Below are 14149 nucleotides of genomic sequence, written 5' to 3'. Positions count from 1 at the left end.
AGTGCAACTGCGGCTACCCCAGCGCTGTAATACAGAGAGAATTTCTCAGTGGAGAGCAGGGCTGAGTGCGTGTGTGTGTCTGTGTGTAACCCACATGCTTGCATTTCAGGATTTAGTGATGTAAGCAGGAGAGTAAACCGAGTGGTCACGTGGGCATGTATGTACATTTGTGCTTACATGCACGGGCATGCGTGTGTGCACAAGTGTGTGTGCAAGTGTGTACAGATGTGAATGTGCAGAAATGTGTTAAAGCATTATCTAGCGCCCCCCGCTGCCAAGTCCTGAAGGTGTCGTGTAATGGTTCTGGGGTACCGCAGGACTCTTGTCCTCCCAGCCCCTGCCCGTGTGGCCCCGGGGCTCCATGAGCCAGCAGGGACAGACAGCAGGGACATCCCCTCCGGCCGTAGCCAGGACAGGTCCAGATGCCCCCGTGCAGGCCCCCCCAGCGGGCACCTGTGAACCGGCACCATGCCCAGTGCAGTAACAGGCAGTCCTGAGCGGGGGCTGGGCCCTGGCTTGCGAGCTGGAGGGAATGTTTCGGGAGAGAACGAGACGGGCACCTGCTCTGTTTGCACAGCGCTGTCCCTGGGAGTTACCAGCTCCAAGTGCGACTGTTGCCCAGGATCCCCACTCTGGGGCCTGCTCCTCCAGGCAGGGAGCTGAGTAAGAAGATGCCACTTTCACCAGCCCAGCTCCGCAGCAGCCTGGCTGTGGCCCGTGGCTCCCCGGGCCGCCTCTCACCAGAGAGGTGGGTATTCAGTGCCAGGGAGATGGGCCTGGAACCCTGCACGGGGCTTGGTCCTTTCCTCGCTGGCGTGACTGCCCAGGGCGACTGGCCCTGACCCCAGCCGGCCCTGGGGAGCTGGTGCTGCCAGGAGCCCCATGCCGCGGCTGCAGCTCATGGCCCCTGTTCTGTCTGCTTCCATTCCAGATGGCAACGGCAGCGGGGAGAACGGCAGTGGGATCGCACTGCCCGACATGCTGCTGTCCACCAGCCAGACGCCGAGCGTCACACTCTTGTCAATGGGTAAGGGGTGGAGCTGGTGGGTGCTGGTGGGCAGGGCTGAAACTGCAGCCAAAGAGCAGCAACAGAGCGGTCCGGCTTCCTGCTGGGGAGCACCAATGGGCTGGCATGTCATGGGTGTGCCCAGGCCTCAGGGCTGAGATGCCTGGATGGCAGCTCTGAGGGGCTGCTCCGCCTTCCCCAGCATGCTGTGCATCACACATAGCGCTCACTCACCTGGCTGGGCTGGGCTGGGCAGGACAGCTTGTAACAGGCCTGACAATGCTGCCTGTTTGCCTGGGGTCTGTGGGAGAGTCTGAGCCGAGCGTGGAGGGAGGTGGGGGGCATCATGGGGCCTGGATCCACTCTGACCCTAGGGGAGTTACCCGGGATGGGTGTGAGTGGTCATATCCCTGTGCCTTGCCTGGGGCATGGCCTCCATTTATGGGTGGCACAAGCAAAGGAGAGGAGCAGGGGGAACCCGCGGGGGTGGGGCTGGGGTGCAAGCATGGCAGAGAGGCGGGGTGGGCAGGGTTGGCTGCTGGGGCTGTGAAGGCCCTGGCTCGGTGGTGGCAGGAGGCAGCATGGCACTGTGTGGCGGTGACCATTGGAGGCAACATGGCACCGTGTGGCCGTGGCGGTTGGAGGCAGCGTGGCACTGTGTGGCGGTAACGGTTGGAGGCAGCGTGGCACCGTGTGGCCGTGGCAGTTGGAGGCAGCGTGGCACCATGTGGCGGTGACGGTTGGAGGAAGCGTGGCACAGTGTGGCAGTGACAGTTGGAGGCAGCGTGACACAATGTGGTGGTGACGGTTGGAGGCAGCGTGGCACCGTCTGGCAGTGACTGTTGGAGGCAGTGTGGTACTATGTGGCGGTGACGGTTGGAGGCAGGGTGGCACTGTGTGATGGTGGTGGCAGGAGGCAGCGTGGCACCATGTGGCGGTGACGGTTGGAGGCAGCATGGCTCTATGTGGCAGTGACCATTCGAGGCAGCGTTGCACCGTGTGGCGGCGACGGTTGGAGGCAGCGTGGCACCATGTGGCGGTGACGGTTGGAGGCAGCATGGCTCTATGTGGCAGTGACCATTCGAGGCAGCGTTGCACCGTGTGGCGGCGACGGTTGGAGGCAGCGTGGCACTATGTGGCGGTGACAGTTGGAGGCAGTGTGGCACCGTGTGGCGGTGACGGTTGGAGGCAGCGTGGCACTATGTGGCGGTGATGGTTGGAGGCAGCATGGCACCGTGTGGCAGTCACGGTTGGAGGCAGCATGGCACTGTATGGTGGTGGTGGCAGGAGGCAGCATGGCACCCTGTGGTGGTGACCGTTGGAGGCAGCGTGGCACTGTGTGGCGGTGGTGGTTGGAGGCAGCATGGCACCACGTGGCGTTCACGGTTGGAGGCAGCGTGGCACCATGTGGTGGTGGTGGCAGGAGGCAGCGTGGCACTGTGTGGTGGTGGTGGCAGGAGGCAGCGTGGCACCGTGTGGCGGTGACCGATGGAGGCAGCGTGGTACCGTGTGGCGGTGACGGTTGAAGGCAGCGTGGCACCGTGTGGCAGTCACGGTTGGAGGCAGCATGGCACTGTGTGGTGGTGGTGACAGGAGGCAGCATGGCACCCTGTGGTGGTGACCGTTGGAGGCAGCGTGGCACTGTCTGGTGGTGGTGGCAGGAGGCAGTGTGGCACCGTGTGGCGGTGACGGTTGGAGGCAGCATGGCACCATGTGGTGGTGGTGGCAGGAGGCAGCGTGGCACCGTGTGGCGGTGACCGATGGAGGCAGCATGGTACCGTGTGGCGGTGACGGTTGAAGGCAGCGTGGCACTATGTGGTGGTGACGGTTGGAGGCAGCGTGGCACCGTGTGGTGGTGGTGGCAGGAGGCAGCGTGGCACTGTGTGGCGGCGATGGCCTGGCTTTCAGATCGTGGCTGGGGCTCTCCTCTTCTGCTTTGCGGTAGCGTCGTGCCTGTCTCTTGGGTTGCTGGCTCTGACCCTGCATGACCTCGGCTGTAGCTCTTTCTTCTCTCTCAGTAACTGACCATCTTTCTCTCTTTTTTCCTGTCCTGTCCCTCTCCGTGCTCCATCTTCTTCCTCCTCCTGCTCCTGGGGCGCAGCCCAACCAGGTGCAGCAGGGCAGCCCCATCTGGCGGGTATGACTGTGGCTGACCCAGACGATGAGGCCCCGCTCAGTAAGTGAAGGGTTTGGGGGCCCAGACTGTGTGTGGGAAGGGGGCACAGGCTGGGCTAGCTGGGGAGGGGAGGTCAATGGCAAACTTCAGCGTGTTGATAAAAATGTGAATGCCAAAATATTTGAATTCAGAATTGCTGCCGCAGTGCCTCATGGGAGTTGTGGTTGGGCTTTCTCAAGCTCCAATTCTCCTCTGTAGGCCAGGTCTCCTGGTCAGACTACATCTCCCATGATGCACTGTGATCTCCCCTCTTGGTGCAGAGAGGCTGTGCAACATGGGAGTTCCTAGCCATGGTGCATCATGGGAGCTATAGTCCAGATAGGGAGCTGGCCCATAGAGGAGAATGGGGACAACGAGGCATCCAAACTACAATTCTCAGGCTGCACCGCGTCGGCCTCTCCAAATTGAACTGTTGTGGTTTTGGGGATTTTGGACAAAAAATCCTGTTCTGCAGGAAGCTGACGCTATTTGTGAAAAATGTCATTTAGTCGAACCCCGTTTTCTGTTGGGAAGGAGCTGAGATGGAACCTGCCCACCCCAGCCTGTGGTTCCATTGCAGCCGGCATCGTGGGGCAGCAGCCTCCCGCCTGCGGGAGCAGGGTCTCAGTGTGGGGCACCGGGGCCGCCCCGTCAGGGACAGGCTGCCATGGCTGCTAGCAGCAGAGCTGGTTCCCTTGCTGCAGGCCTGGGTGTTTGTTACAAATAAAACATTTTATTCCCTACCCCAGTTGGCCGATCTCTCCACTGTGGGTCGCCGGTAGGCTGGAACTAGGGTTACCATATTTCAACACTGAAAAAAGAGGACACTCCATGGGGGCCCCGGCCCCGTCCCAACTCCACCCCTTCCCCGCCCCCACCCCTTCCCCACCCCTATTCCAACCCCTTCCCCAAAGTCCCTGCCCCAACTCTGCCCCCTCCTCTGAGCACCCTGCATTCCCCCTCCTCCCGCCCACTCTGATCTTGGTTGGGGGTTGCTAAGTGCTTCCCTGCTCCCCACTCGCCCTGCAGCCCCTGCACCCACCGCTCCTGCAGCCTCTGCGCCCCCCGCCTGCCCTGCCCCTGCGCCTCCCTGCCTCTGCAGCCTCTATGCTCCTACCTGCCCTGCTCCTCCTCGCCCTGCAGCCTCTGCACCTCCCTGCCTGCTCTGCTCCCCCGCTCACCCGGCAGCCTCTGCCTGGCGGGAACTTCGGAGGCTCAGCGGCGACTGGGGCGGCGCGGGTCCCTGCAGCCCCGGCACACGCCGCACTCCCTGCTGCCTCACACGTTCCCCGGCCTGTCTGTTCCCGCTGGAACAGCTCCCGCAGCGCCGGGTTCTGAGCTGCACGGGCGACGGGGCCGCAGGAAGGGTCCACCAGTGGCCGGGGGGTCCCTGCCTGCGAGGAAAGCCCGAGCAGCTGGCTGGGCCCGGCCTCCCCGCGGTCCTGTGGGCTCGGCTGGGGCGCGCGGTCCGCTCGGCCTGCGGGGGCAGCAGTGGCCCTTCTGCGGCTGTGCTCCCCTTTCCCCCGCCCGAGCTCGCTACAATGTAGCCGGGCGGCTGGGCTGCGCAGCGGACCCTGTGGATTGTGCTGGGGCCGGGCGGACCCTGGCTTATGCCTCCCTATTTCCCCGGACATGTCCGGCTTTTTGAAAATTCCCCCCAGACGGGGATTTGAGCACCAAAAAGCCGGATATGTCCGGGGAAATCTGGACGTATGGTAACCCTACTGGAACCCTTCCCCAGTCCTCGAGCTACAGGAGTAGCTGCCCGCTCCGGGGCTCAGCTGTTAGCCAGGCTGTAACACTTGGCCAGGGGGCTGCATGTGAAGGGTGGTGATCAGGACTCCTGGGTTCGGTCAGTGGCTCTGGAGGGGAGCATGGGTGTCACTTTAAGATCTAGTCCCAGCTCTGCCTGAAGTGCCCGTGTAGGACGGCCCCATTGGCTGCTGTATAGAATCATAGAATCATAGAATATCAGAGTTGGAAGGGACCTCAAGAGGTCATCTAGTCCAACCCCCTGCTCAAAGCAGGACCAATTCCCAGCTAAATCATCCCAGCCAGGGCTTTGTCAAGCCGGGCCTTAAAAACCTCCAAGGAAGGAGACTCCACCACCTCCCTAGGTAACGCATTCCAGTGCTTCACCACCGTCCTAGTGAAATAGTTTTTCCTGATATCCAACCTGGATCTCCCCCACTGCAACTTGAGACCATTGCTCCTTGTTCTATCATCTGCCACCACTGAGAACAGCCGAGCTCCATCCTCTTTGGAACCCCGCTTCAGGTAGTTGAAGGCTGCTATAAAATCCCCCCTCATTCTTCTCTTCTGGAGACTAAACAATCCCAGTTCCCTCAGCCTCTCCTCATAAGTCATGTGCTCCAGACCCCTAATCATTTTTGTTGCCCTCCGCTGGACTCTTTCCAATTTTTCCACATCCTTCTTGTAGTGTGGGGCCCAAAACTGGACACAGTATTCCAGATGAGGCCTCACCAATGTCGAATAAAGGGGAACGATCACGTTCCTCGATCTGCTGGCAATGCCCCTACTTATACAGCCCAAAATGCCGTTAGCCTTCTTGGCAACAAGGGCACACTGTTGACTCATATCCAGCTTCTCGTCCACTGTGACCCCTAGGTCCTTTTCTGCAGAACTGCTACCTAGCCATTTGGTCCCTAGTCTGTAGCAGTGCATGGGATTCTTCCGTCCTAAGTGCAGGACTCTGCACTTGTCCTTGTTGAACCTCATCAGGTTTTTTTCGGCCCAATCCTCTAATTTGTCTAGGTCCCTCTGTATCCGATCCCTACCCTCTAGTGTATCTACCACGCCTCCTAGTTTAGTGTCATCTGCAAACTTGCTGAGAGTGCAATCCACACCATCCTCCAGATCATTAATAAAGATATTAAACAAAACTGGCCCCAGGACCGACCCTTGGGGCACTCCGCTTGAAACCGGCTGCCAACTAGACATGGAGCCATTGATCACTACCCGTTGAGCCCGACGATCTAGCCAGCTTTCTATCCACCTTACAGTCCATTCATCCAGCCCATACTTCTTTAACTTGGTGGCAAGAATACTGTGGGAGACCGTATCAAAAGCTTTGCTAAAGTCAAGGAATAACACATCCACTGCTTTCCCCTCATCCACAGAGCCAGTTATCTCCTCATAGAAGGCAATTAGGTTAGTCAGGCACGACTTCCCCTTGGTGAATCCATGCTGACTGTTCCTGATCACTTTCCTCTCCTCTAAGTGTTTCATAATTGATTCCTTGAGGACCTGCTCCATGATTTTTCCAGGGACTGAGGTGAGGCTGACTGGCCTGTAGTTCCCCGGATCCTCCTTCTTCCCTTTTTTAAAGATGGGCACTACATTAGCCTTTTTCCAGTCATCCGGGACCTCCCCCGATCGCCATGAGTTTTCAAAAATAATGGCTAATGGCTCTGCAATCACATCCGCCAACTCCTTTAGCACCCTCGGATGCAGCGCATCCGGCCCCATGGACTTGTGCACGTCCAGTTTTTCTAAATAGTCCCGAACCACTTCTTTCTCCACAGATTCATAGATTCATAGATTATAGGACTGGAAGGGACCTCGAGAGGTCATCGAGTCCAGTCCCCTGCCCGCATGGCAGGACCAAATACTGTCTAGACCATCCCTGATAGACATTTATCTAACCTACTCTTAAATATCTCCAGAGACGGAGATTCCACAACCTCCCTAGGCAATTTGTTCCAGTGTTTAACCACCCTGACAGTTAGGAACTTTTTCCTAACGTCCAACCTAGACCTCCCTTGCTGCAGTTTAAACCCATTGTTTCTGGTTCTATCCTTAGAGGCTAAGGTGAACAAGTTCTCTCCCTCCTCCTCATGACACCCTTTTAGATACCTGAAAACTGCTATCATGTCCCCTCTCAGTCTTCTGTTTTCCAAACTAAACAAACCCAGTTCTTTCAGCCTTCCTTCATAGGTCATGTTCTCAAGACCTTTAATCATTCTTGTTGCTCTTCTTTGGACCCTTTCCAATTTCTCCACATCTTTTTTAAAATGCGGCGCCCAGAACTGGACACAATACTCCAGCTGAGGCCTAACCAGAGCAGAGTAGAGCGGAAGAATGACTTCTCGTGTCTTGCTCACAACACACCTGTTAATACATCCCAGAATCATGTTTGCTTTTTTTGCAACAGCATCACACTGTTGACTCATATTTAGCTTGTGGTCCACTATAACCCCTAGATCCCTTTCTGCCGTACTCCTTCCTAGACAGTCTTTTCCCATTCTGTATGTGTGAAATTGATTTTTCCTTCCTAAGTGGAGCACTTTGCATTTGTCTTTGTTAAACTTCATCCTGTTTAACTCAGACCATTTCTCCAATTTGTCCAGATCATTTTGAATTATGACCCTGTCCTCCAAAGTAGTTGCAATCCCTCCCAGTTTGGTATCATCCGCAAACTTAATAAGCGTACTTTCTATGCCAATATCTAAGTCGTTGATGAAGATATTGAACAGAGCCGGTCCCAAAACAGACCCCTGCGGTACCCCACTCGTTACGCCTTTCCAGCAGGATTGGGAACCATTAATAACAACGCTCTGAGTACGGTTATCCAGCCAGTTATGCACCCACCTTATAGTAGCCCCATCTAATTTGTATTTGCCTAGTTTATCGATAAGAATATCATGCGAGACCGTATCAAATGCCTTACTAAAGTCTAGGTATACCACATCCACCGCTTCACCCTTATCCACAAGGCTCCTTATCCTATCAAAGAAAGCTATCAGATAGGTTTGACATGATTTGTTCTTCACAAATCCATGCTGGCTGTTCCCTATCACCTTACCACCTTCCAAGTGTTTGCAGATGATTTCCTTAATTACTTGCTCCATTATCTTCCCTGGCACAGAAGTTAAACTAACTGGTCTGTAGTTACCTGGGTTGTTTTTATTTCCCTTTTTATAGATGGGCACTATATTTGCCCTTTTCCAGTCTTCTGGAATCTCTCCCGTCTCCCATGACTTTCCAAAGATAATAGCTAGAGGCTCAGATACCTCCTCTATTAGCTCCTTGAGTATTCTAGGATGCATTTCATCAGGCCCGGGTGACTTGCAGGCATCTAACTTTCCTAAGTGATTTTTAACTTGTTCTTTTTTTATTTTATCCGCTAAACCTACCCCTTTCCCATTAGTATTCACTATGTTAGGCATTTCTTCAGACTTCTCGGTGAAGACCGAAACAAAGAAGTCATTAAGCATCTCTGCCATTTCCAAGTTTCCTGTTACTGTTTCTCCCTCTTCACTAAGCAGTGGGCCTACCCTGTCTTTGGTCTTCCTCTTGCTTCTAATGTATTGATAAAAAGTCTTCTTGTTTCCTTTTATTCCCGTAGCTAGTTTAAGAGGGCTGGTCACCTTCTCCCCATGCTGTACTGACCAGTGCAGCAATCTGGGAGCTGACCTTGTTCGTGAAGACAGAGGCAAAAAAATCATTGAGTACATTAGCTTTTTCCACATCCTCGGTCAAAAGGGGAGGGGCCTGGTGCTCAACTGGCTGCTAGGGCGAGGGGCGGAGAACGTGGGGAGCAGTCAGAGCTAACAGGTGCTCAGACGGCAGCCAGGAGAGGGGAGAGTAGAAACCATCACTGCACAGTTCAGTGCTGCAGGGGATCAGGGCACTGTGCCCCCAGGCCCTACCCGGGGCAGGGCAGGCCGGGATCAGGGCACTGTGCCCCCAGGCCCCACCCGGGGCACCGTTGGCCTCCCCAGTCCATTCCCTTGCCAGGTTGGGCAGCTCTAGCTCCTTCCGTCTCTCTCTATAAGGCGACCCCCCGGTCACTCTTATTGCTCGCTCCAAACTCCCTGCAGTTTGCTGACCTTGTCCTGGCGCTGAGGATGGGTTCCCATTGCAGTGTAGAGGGGCTCTCTGCCCGCCGGGCCTTTGCCTTCACAGCACCAGCGTGTTGTGGCCACGTCACATGGCCAGACCGTCTCCCCTGGCGGTGTGGGTACACTGGGGCACCACCTGCCTCCTGGCCCTCATCCTGATTCTGGGACACAGCCCCTGTGTGTGAGCTGGGTAATACCAGGCCATCCTGCCCCCTGCCAGTGGCATTCGCTGGACTCATGAGCTCAGAGATCTCCCCAGGGCAGCGAGCTCGGAACAGTGGAGAGCCCCAGGGTCCGTGCTGAGCGTGAGCCCCTGGCTGGGTATGCCACCCCCCACACGCCCTGCCCCACCAGAGGAGCCTGCCACAGGGCTGGACTGGGCTCCTGCTCTCAGCTCCAGAGATCCCAGGCACCATGCGGGGAGGAAGTGGGCCAACCGCGCAGTGTCCTGGGGGTAGGGGAGTGATTTCCTGGGCAGACTCTGCCTTCCACTGGGGCATTGGGAGCCAGGTCTGCCCCAGGAGCCCCCAGCTCCTTGCAGCACGGAGCGGGCGCCCGGGAGGGGCTGACTCAACCGGAGCCGGACGCAGCAGCAGGAAGCCAAGGGCTCTGCAGCCTGAAGCATTTTTTCCATCTCCCTCCCCAGCCAAGTGCAAACAAAGCACAGCCGGGAACCGAGGGCTCCTTAAAAGGAGGAAAAGTGGCTGCTGGGGAAGCCAGGGAGCCGGCTGGGCTTCCTGCAGCAGGCAGCTCTCTGGCCCCCAATGTGCCACTCCTAGTGCCTGGGTACGGACGCAGCTGCCAGCCCTGGGCACGTGGCTGCACCTGCCGATGCCTGGCACTGAGTGTTATGGGCATGTGCCTCTGCCTGGGGCCATTGGGCATGTTGGTAGGGCAGCGTTGCTGGTGCAAGGCTTCCCATGGGCACCCTCTGCTTGCCCACTCCCATTGTACCCCTGTGTGCATCCCCCGTGTGCACACTCCTGCTTTGGCACAGCCAGAGAGCGACACGTCTGACGTGAAAGCCTTTGAGTTCTCGCTCGTGTGCCCAGATGCCCATGGTAGCCAGTGGGCGGTGACAAGGGCACATATCCAGCTGGGGCAGGGCTGAAGCTGCCCTCCTGAGCCCACGGCCTAGGCGCAGTGAGCTTGGAGGCTAGGGGCCAGGGCTGTGCCTGCTGTGAGGGCCATGGCAGAGCCCTGGGGCCTGCTGCAGAGAGACCCAGGGCAGGGTGGATTTTACTAGCAAGCGTCTGGCCCTGGCACTGCTTTCTCGGGTTCCTGGGCTGGAAAAGACATTCAGTTCCTCCCCTGGGCAATGAACCCTGGAGGCACATTGGCAGGGCAGTGTGGGAGGGCAGCTCGCTCTGCCCCTGATTGTGCTGCACCCGTCCTGCGGGTGGTAGGGGGCTCCAGGCCAGAATCTCATGCTGGAGCCTGCGGAGCTGGCCAGCAGGTCCAACTTGATGCCTGGCCTGGCGCTGGTTGGGAGGAGGGGGCCACATCCCCACGAGGCACCCAAGTGAAATCCCCATCCCCGCAGGCCCGTGAGCAGCGTGTCAGCATCTGGCCTCTAGAAGCCATGCGGGCCGGAGCCAGCCACACCCTAGGCTCACCCTGGGGCCCTGGCGCCAGCTATGGGGGCGATCACCCAGTGCCAGCCCCAGGGCGTCTGCAGGAATTGAATTTCACGGGTGAAGAGGTCCCAGCTCCCTGGCGGGAGGGCTGGGGCGTCACCCTGCCTGAGGCCAGGCTGAGGGGCTGGCGGAAGCAGAGCAGTGGCGGAGCAGAGAGCTGGGCTCTGGGCTGGTGGTAGTTAGCCAGGACCAGCGGGGATGCGTTGCAGGCTGAACCCCCCGCCCCAACTGCTGCAAGAAAAGGGGCTTTGTAGCGTGAGCCACACGCTGCCTCCCCCTGAGCTGTTTCCTGGCTGCGCTCTTTGGGGTGAGCTGTGCTGGAGGGCAGGGTGTGAGGGGTGACCCCACCCCCTGGCTGCCCGCCATCCCCGAGGTCACAGGGCACTTTCAATGGGCTCTTTGTGTGCCTGACAAGCACCCCTGTCTTTCCTGGGCTGCGGGAGGGGCATCTAGGCGGGGATTGGCAGCACCTCGCTGTGAAATGCGGCGCTGCAAATGGGGGGAAGCCCCTGTCTTCAGGCAGTGCCTGCCACCCCCAGCCCCAAGCGCTCTCTGGCACCGCCCTCTCTGGTGCTGGTGGCACGGGCTCTCCCGCGCCTGGGAAGGGCCTGGCTGGGAGCAGAAGCAGCCCTGGAACGTGGGGAGAGCTCTGGCTCTGTGTGCAGGCCTGTGAGCCAATGTTGCAAGGCACCACCCCAGGGAGCAGCCCTGGAGCAGCTCCATCCAGCCTGCAGGAGACTCTGGCTCTCCTGGGCTGCTGGGGGGTGCCTGGGAAGGGTGTGTGGGCGGGGTCTGGCTGGGCAGCTGCAGGGGAGCTGCTGCGTTCTGAAAGGGGCCTCTGCCCCACACATAGGGCCCCTCTCCATTCTTCCCAGCCCCTGGGATAGCGAGAAGCCTCGCCTGGCCCCCCTGCCCTGCCCCCAGCTGGTTCCAATACCCTTCAGTGGTCCTGCTGGCACCCCAGCTCCCACGCTATCGGGCAGGAAACAGACTCTCCTTGCAGAATGGCCGCCCACTTCCATGGGGTGAACCAAGCCAGTGGGCACAGCGACAAGCCTGCCCCATCCCTACCAGGATCTCAAAGCTCTGCACAACCTCCCCAACAGGTCAGGATCCTTCTCCCCACTTTATAAAGGGCAAAGTGAGGCACCTTGGGGGAAGGGAGTTCACCCAGTTGCAGGACTGCGAATAAAACCCAGGAATCTGACTCTGACTCCAACCCTCCCCGGCTCTAATCTACTAAATCCTACTTCCCTCCTCAAGCAGGATAGAGAACCCAGGAGCACTGACCCCTCAGCCCACCCCCCACTCTCTACTCCAGGGGGAATTCTGCGCCAAAAAATAAAAAATTATATGCACAATATTTCAAAATTCTGCATATTTTATTTATCAAAATAAAATATTCAGGCCCGTTTCAATTATTTTGGTAATTTATTTCAAAATACTTGTCAGCAAGTATGTCTGTAACAATACAGCAACAAGAAAGATGAACGCAGGGCGGCGGCTGCTGGCCAGGTGCCCAGTTCTGAAGGCAGCACTGCTGCTAGCAACAGTACAAAAGTAAGGGTGGCATGGTATTGGCTTACTTTTGTGCTGTTGCTAGCAGCGGTGCTGCCTTCAGAGCTGGGAGGCTGGAGACCAGATTTCGCTGGGGAAACCACAGTTCACGGTCTGTGATGCGATTTTCATGGCTGCGAATTTGGTAGACCCCCTAAATGTAAGAGGGAGGGCAGCACAGCTAGGGTCAGACACGAGGAAAAAGGAAGCATTTTGGTTGAAATCACAAATTCTGTGTGAAAAAAAAAATCAGTGGGGAACACTAATTCTGCACAAATTCTGCATTGTGCAATGCCGCAGAATTCCAGCAGGATCACAGTCCTCCCAAATCAGGATAAAGAACTCAGGAGCCCTGAGCCCCCAGCTCTAACCCATTAGTCCCTACTCCCCTCCCCAAACAGGAAATTGAACCCAGGAGTCCAGTCTCCCATGCCAGGCCCTTTTCTCCTTGGAGAAGAGCAGGTAGATTGTCCAGCTCTGTCACATGCCCGGGTGGTAGTTTGCTAGTGTCAGACCCCACGCTGGGGAATCTGAAGCAGGCAGGGCCCAGTTTCTCCCTGGCACCCGTGGGTGCATCACCATTGTATGCGGTGGGGGATGGGGCTATGTTCCTGTTACTGACAAAGTGCTGTGGAGCGTGCGGGCGGGGAAGGGCATAGGAACTTCCCTGACACAGTCTCTCTCTCTCCCCTCTGACAAGGCCGAGCCGTGTGCCCCCTTGGTCCCGCACCCTAGGGCGTTTGCTAGCCCAAGCCAGTGCTGCTCTCAGCTGGGGGCTCCCTGCGGGGAGAGCCCGGAGGCCCAGTCAGAGCGCAGCCACACGCTGGAGGAGCTCCCACCCTGCCCTGGGACTCCGGTGGTGAGGGGCTCTATGGGCCTTGCCCCTGCCAATGGGGGGATCTGCTCGGGGGCAGGCCGCAGGGACTCCTGTGGTGTCTGGCCTGTCTGCAGGGGCTGGGGGAGGTGGTGAGCGGGGCTGCTGTTACTGCAAGGAGCTGAGCAACTGGTGCTGGGGAGGGGCCCCCGGCTGGATGCAGGCCGTGTCGCTCCCAGCGCAGGGCAGCTGCGAGCGGGGGATGAACTTTGGCAGCCGCAGCCTGATGCAGGGAGCCAGGGGCTGCTCCTGGCACAGCATGTGTGTGAAGCTCGGGGGTGTGAAGCTCAGGGATGCAGTTAGCAGGACGCCACAAACCCCTCTCCCCGGCCCAGAGCTCCCACCTGGGCCCGGCCCCTGCGGCATGGCCCCCTTCAGGGCTGGCTCTCACTGGAGGGTGCAGCTGGAATTGCAATGGGGGCTGAGGATTTTCCCAGCCCGGGAGCCAGCTGGGCCTGCCCCCTCTACCCCATGACCTGTGGAGCCTGGCCCTGGGGAGAAGGTCAGGGCTCTGCTCCCTCTGTCTGCATGGGCGGCCAACTCCTGAGGGAGGGCTCCTCTGCGCCATCCCCTGCCCTGCTGTGGTCCCAGGGGTCCCGGCTGGTCTAGATGGGAACTGCCTGGGTTGGGCAAATGTCACACTGGGAGGGAGGTGCTGTGCTGCTGGGGGCAGTGTTGGGGGCTCAGTGGGGGGCACTCTCCCACCACAGTCAGTGCTAGCGCCAGTGCTGCAGCACAGCACTAGGGGGCGCTGCGCTGCACAAGGTGCACAGCCAGGGTCCTGTCCCCTTGTGGTCATTAATCATCCCTCGGCTCTTTTTGTCAGAATAAGGGTGTTGGCTCCACTGGCCTGGCCAGGTCCTAACCCAGCGGGAGGCCTTCTGGTGTCCCAGGGTCCTGCAGGTTTCAGTTGGATACCATAGTCTTCCTCACTTCCTGTCCTAACTGTTGCGCTGTGTTGTTATGCGGCTGCAGCAACCCACCCCAGAGGTGGCTACATCTCAGGGCTAGGCAAGGTGATCCCTGGAGATAGCCAGTAAAGTTGGTCGGTGCAGA

General features: G+C 58.3%; 1 protein-coding gene across 6 annotated transcripts in view; it reads left to right on the top strand.

The window, feature by feature from the left end:
* Positions 1 to 14149, top strand: part of HSPG2 (heparan sulfate proteoglycan 2) — a 182875-nt gene that overhangs the window by 50193 nt on the left and 118533 nt on the right. For 5 of the 6 annotated variants that reach the window (XM_054009502.1, XM_054009501.1, XM_054009500.1 and 2 more), the window contains exons 3-4: positions 932 to 1027; positions 3108 to 3182. In XM_054009502.1, the coding sequence (XP_053865477.1) occupies positions 932 to 1027; positions 3108 to 3182 (171 nt within the window). The remainder of the gene's footprint in view (positions 1 to 931; positions 1028 to 3107; positions 3183 to 14149) is intronic. The other variant, XM_054009503.1, reaches the window with a different exon arrangement.

Source organism: Malaclemys terrapin, chromosome 19, assembly GCF_027887155.1.
Source record: "Malaclemys terrapin pileata isolate rMalTer1 chromosome 19, rMalTer1.hap1, whole genome shotgun sequence".
Lineage (NCBI taxonomy): Eukaryota > Metazoa > Chordata > Testudines > Emydidae > Malaclemys > Malaclemys terrapin.
Note: the sequence above shows the minus strand (reverse complement) of the source record. Positions and strands in the feature narration are given on the sequence as shown.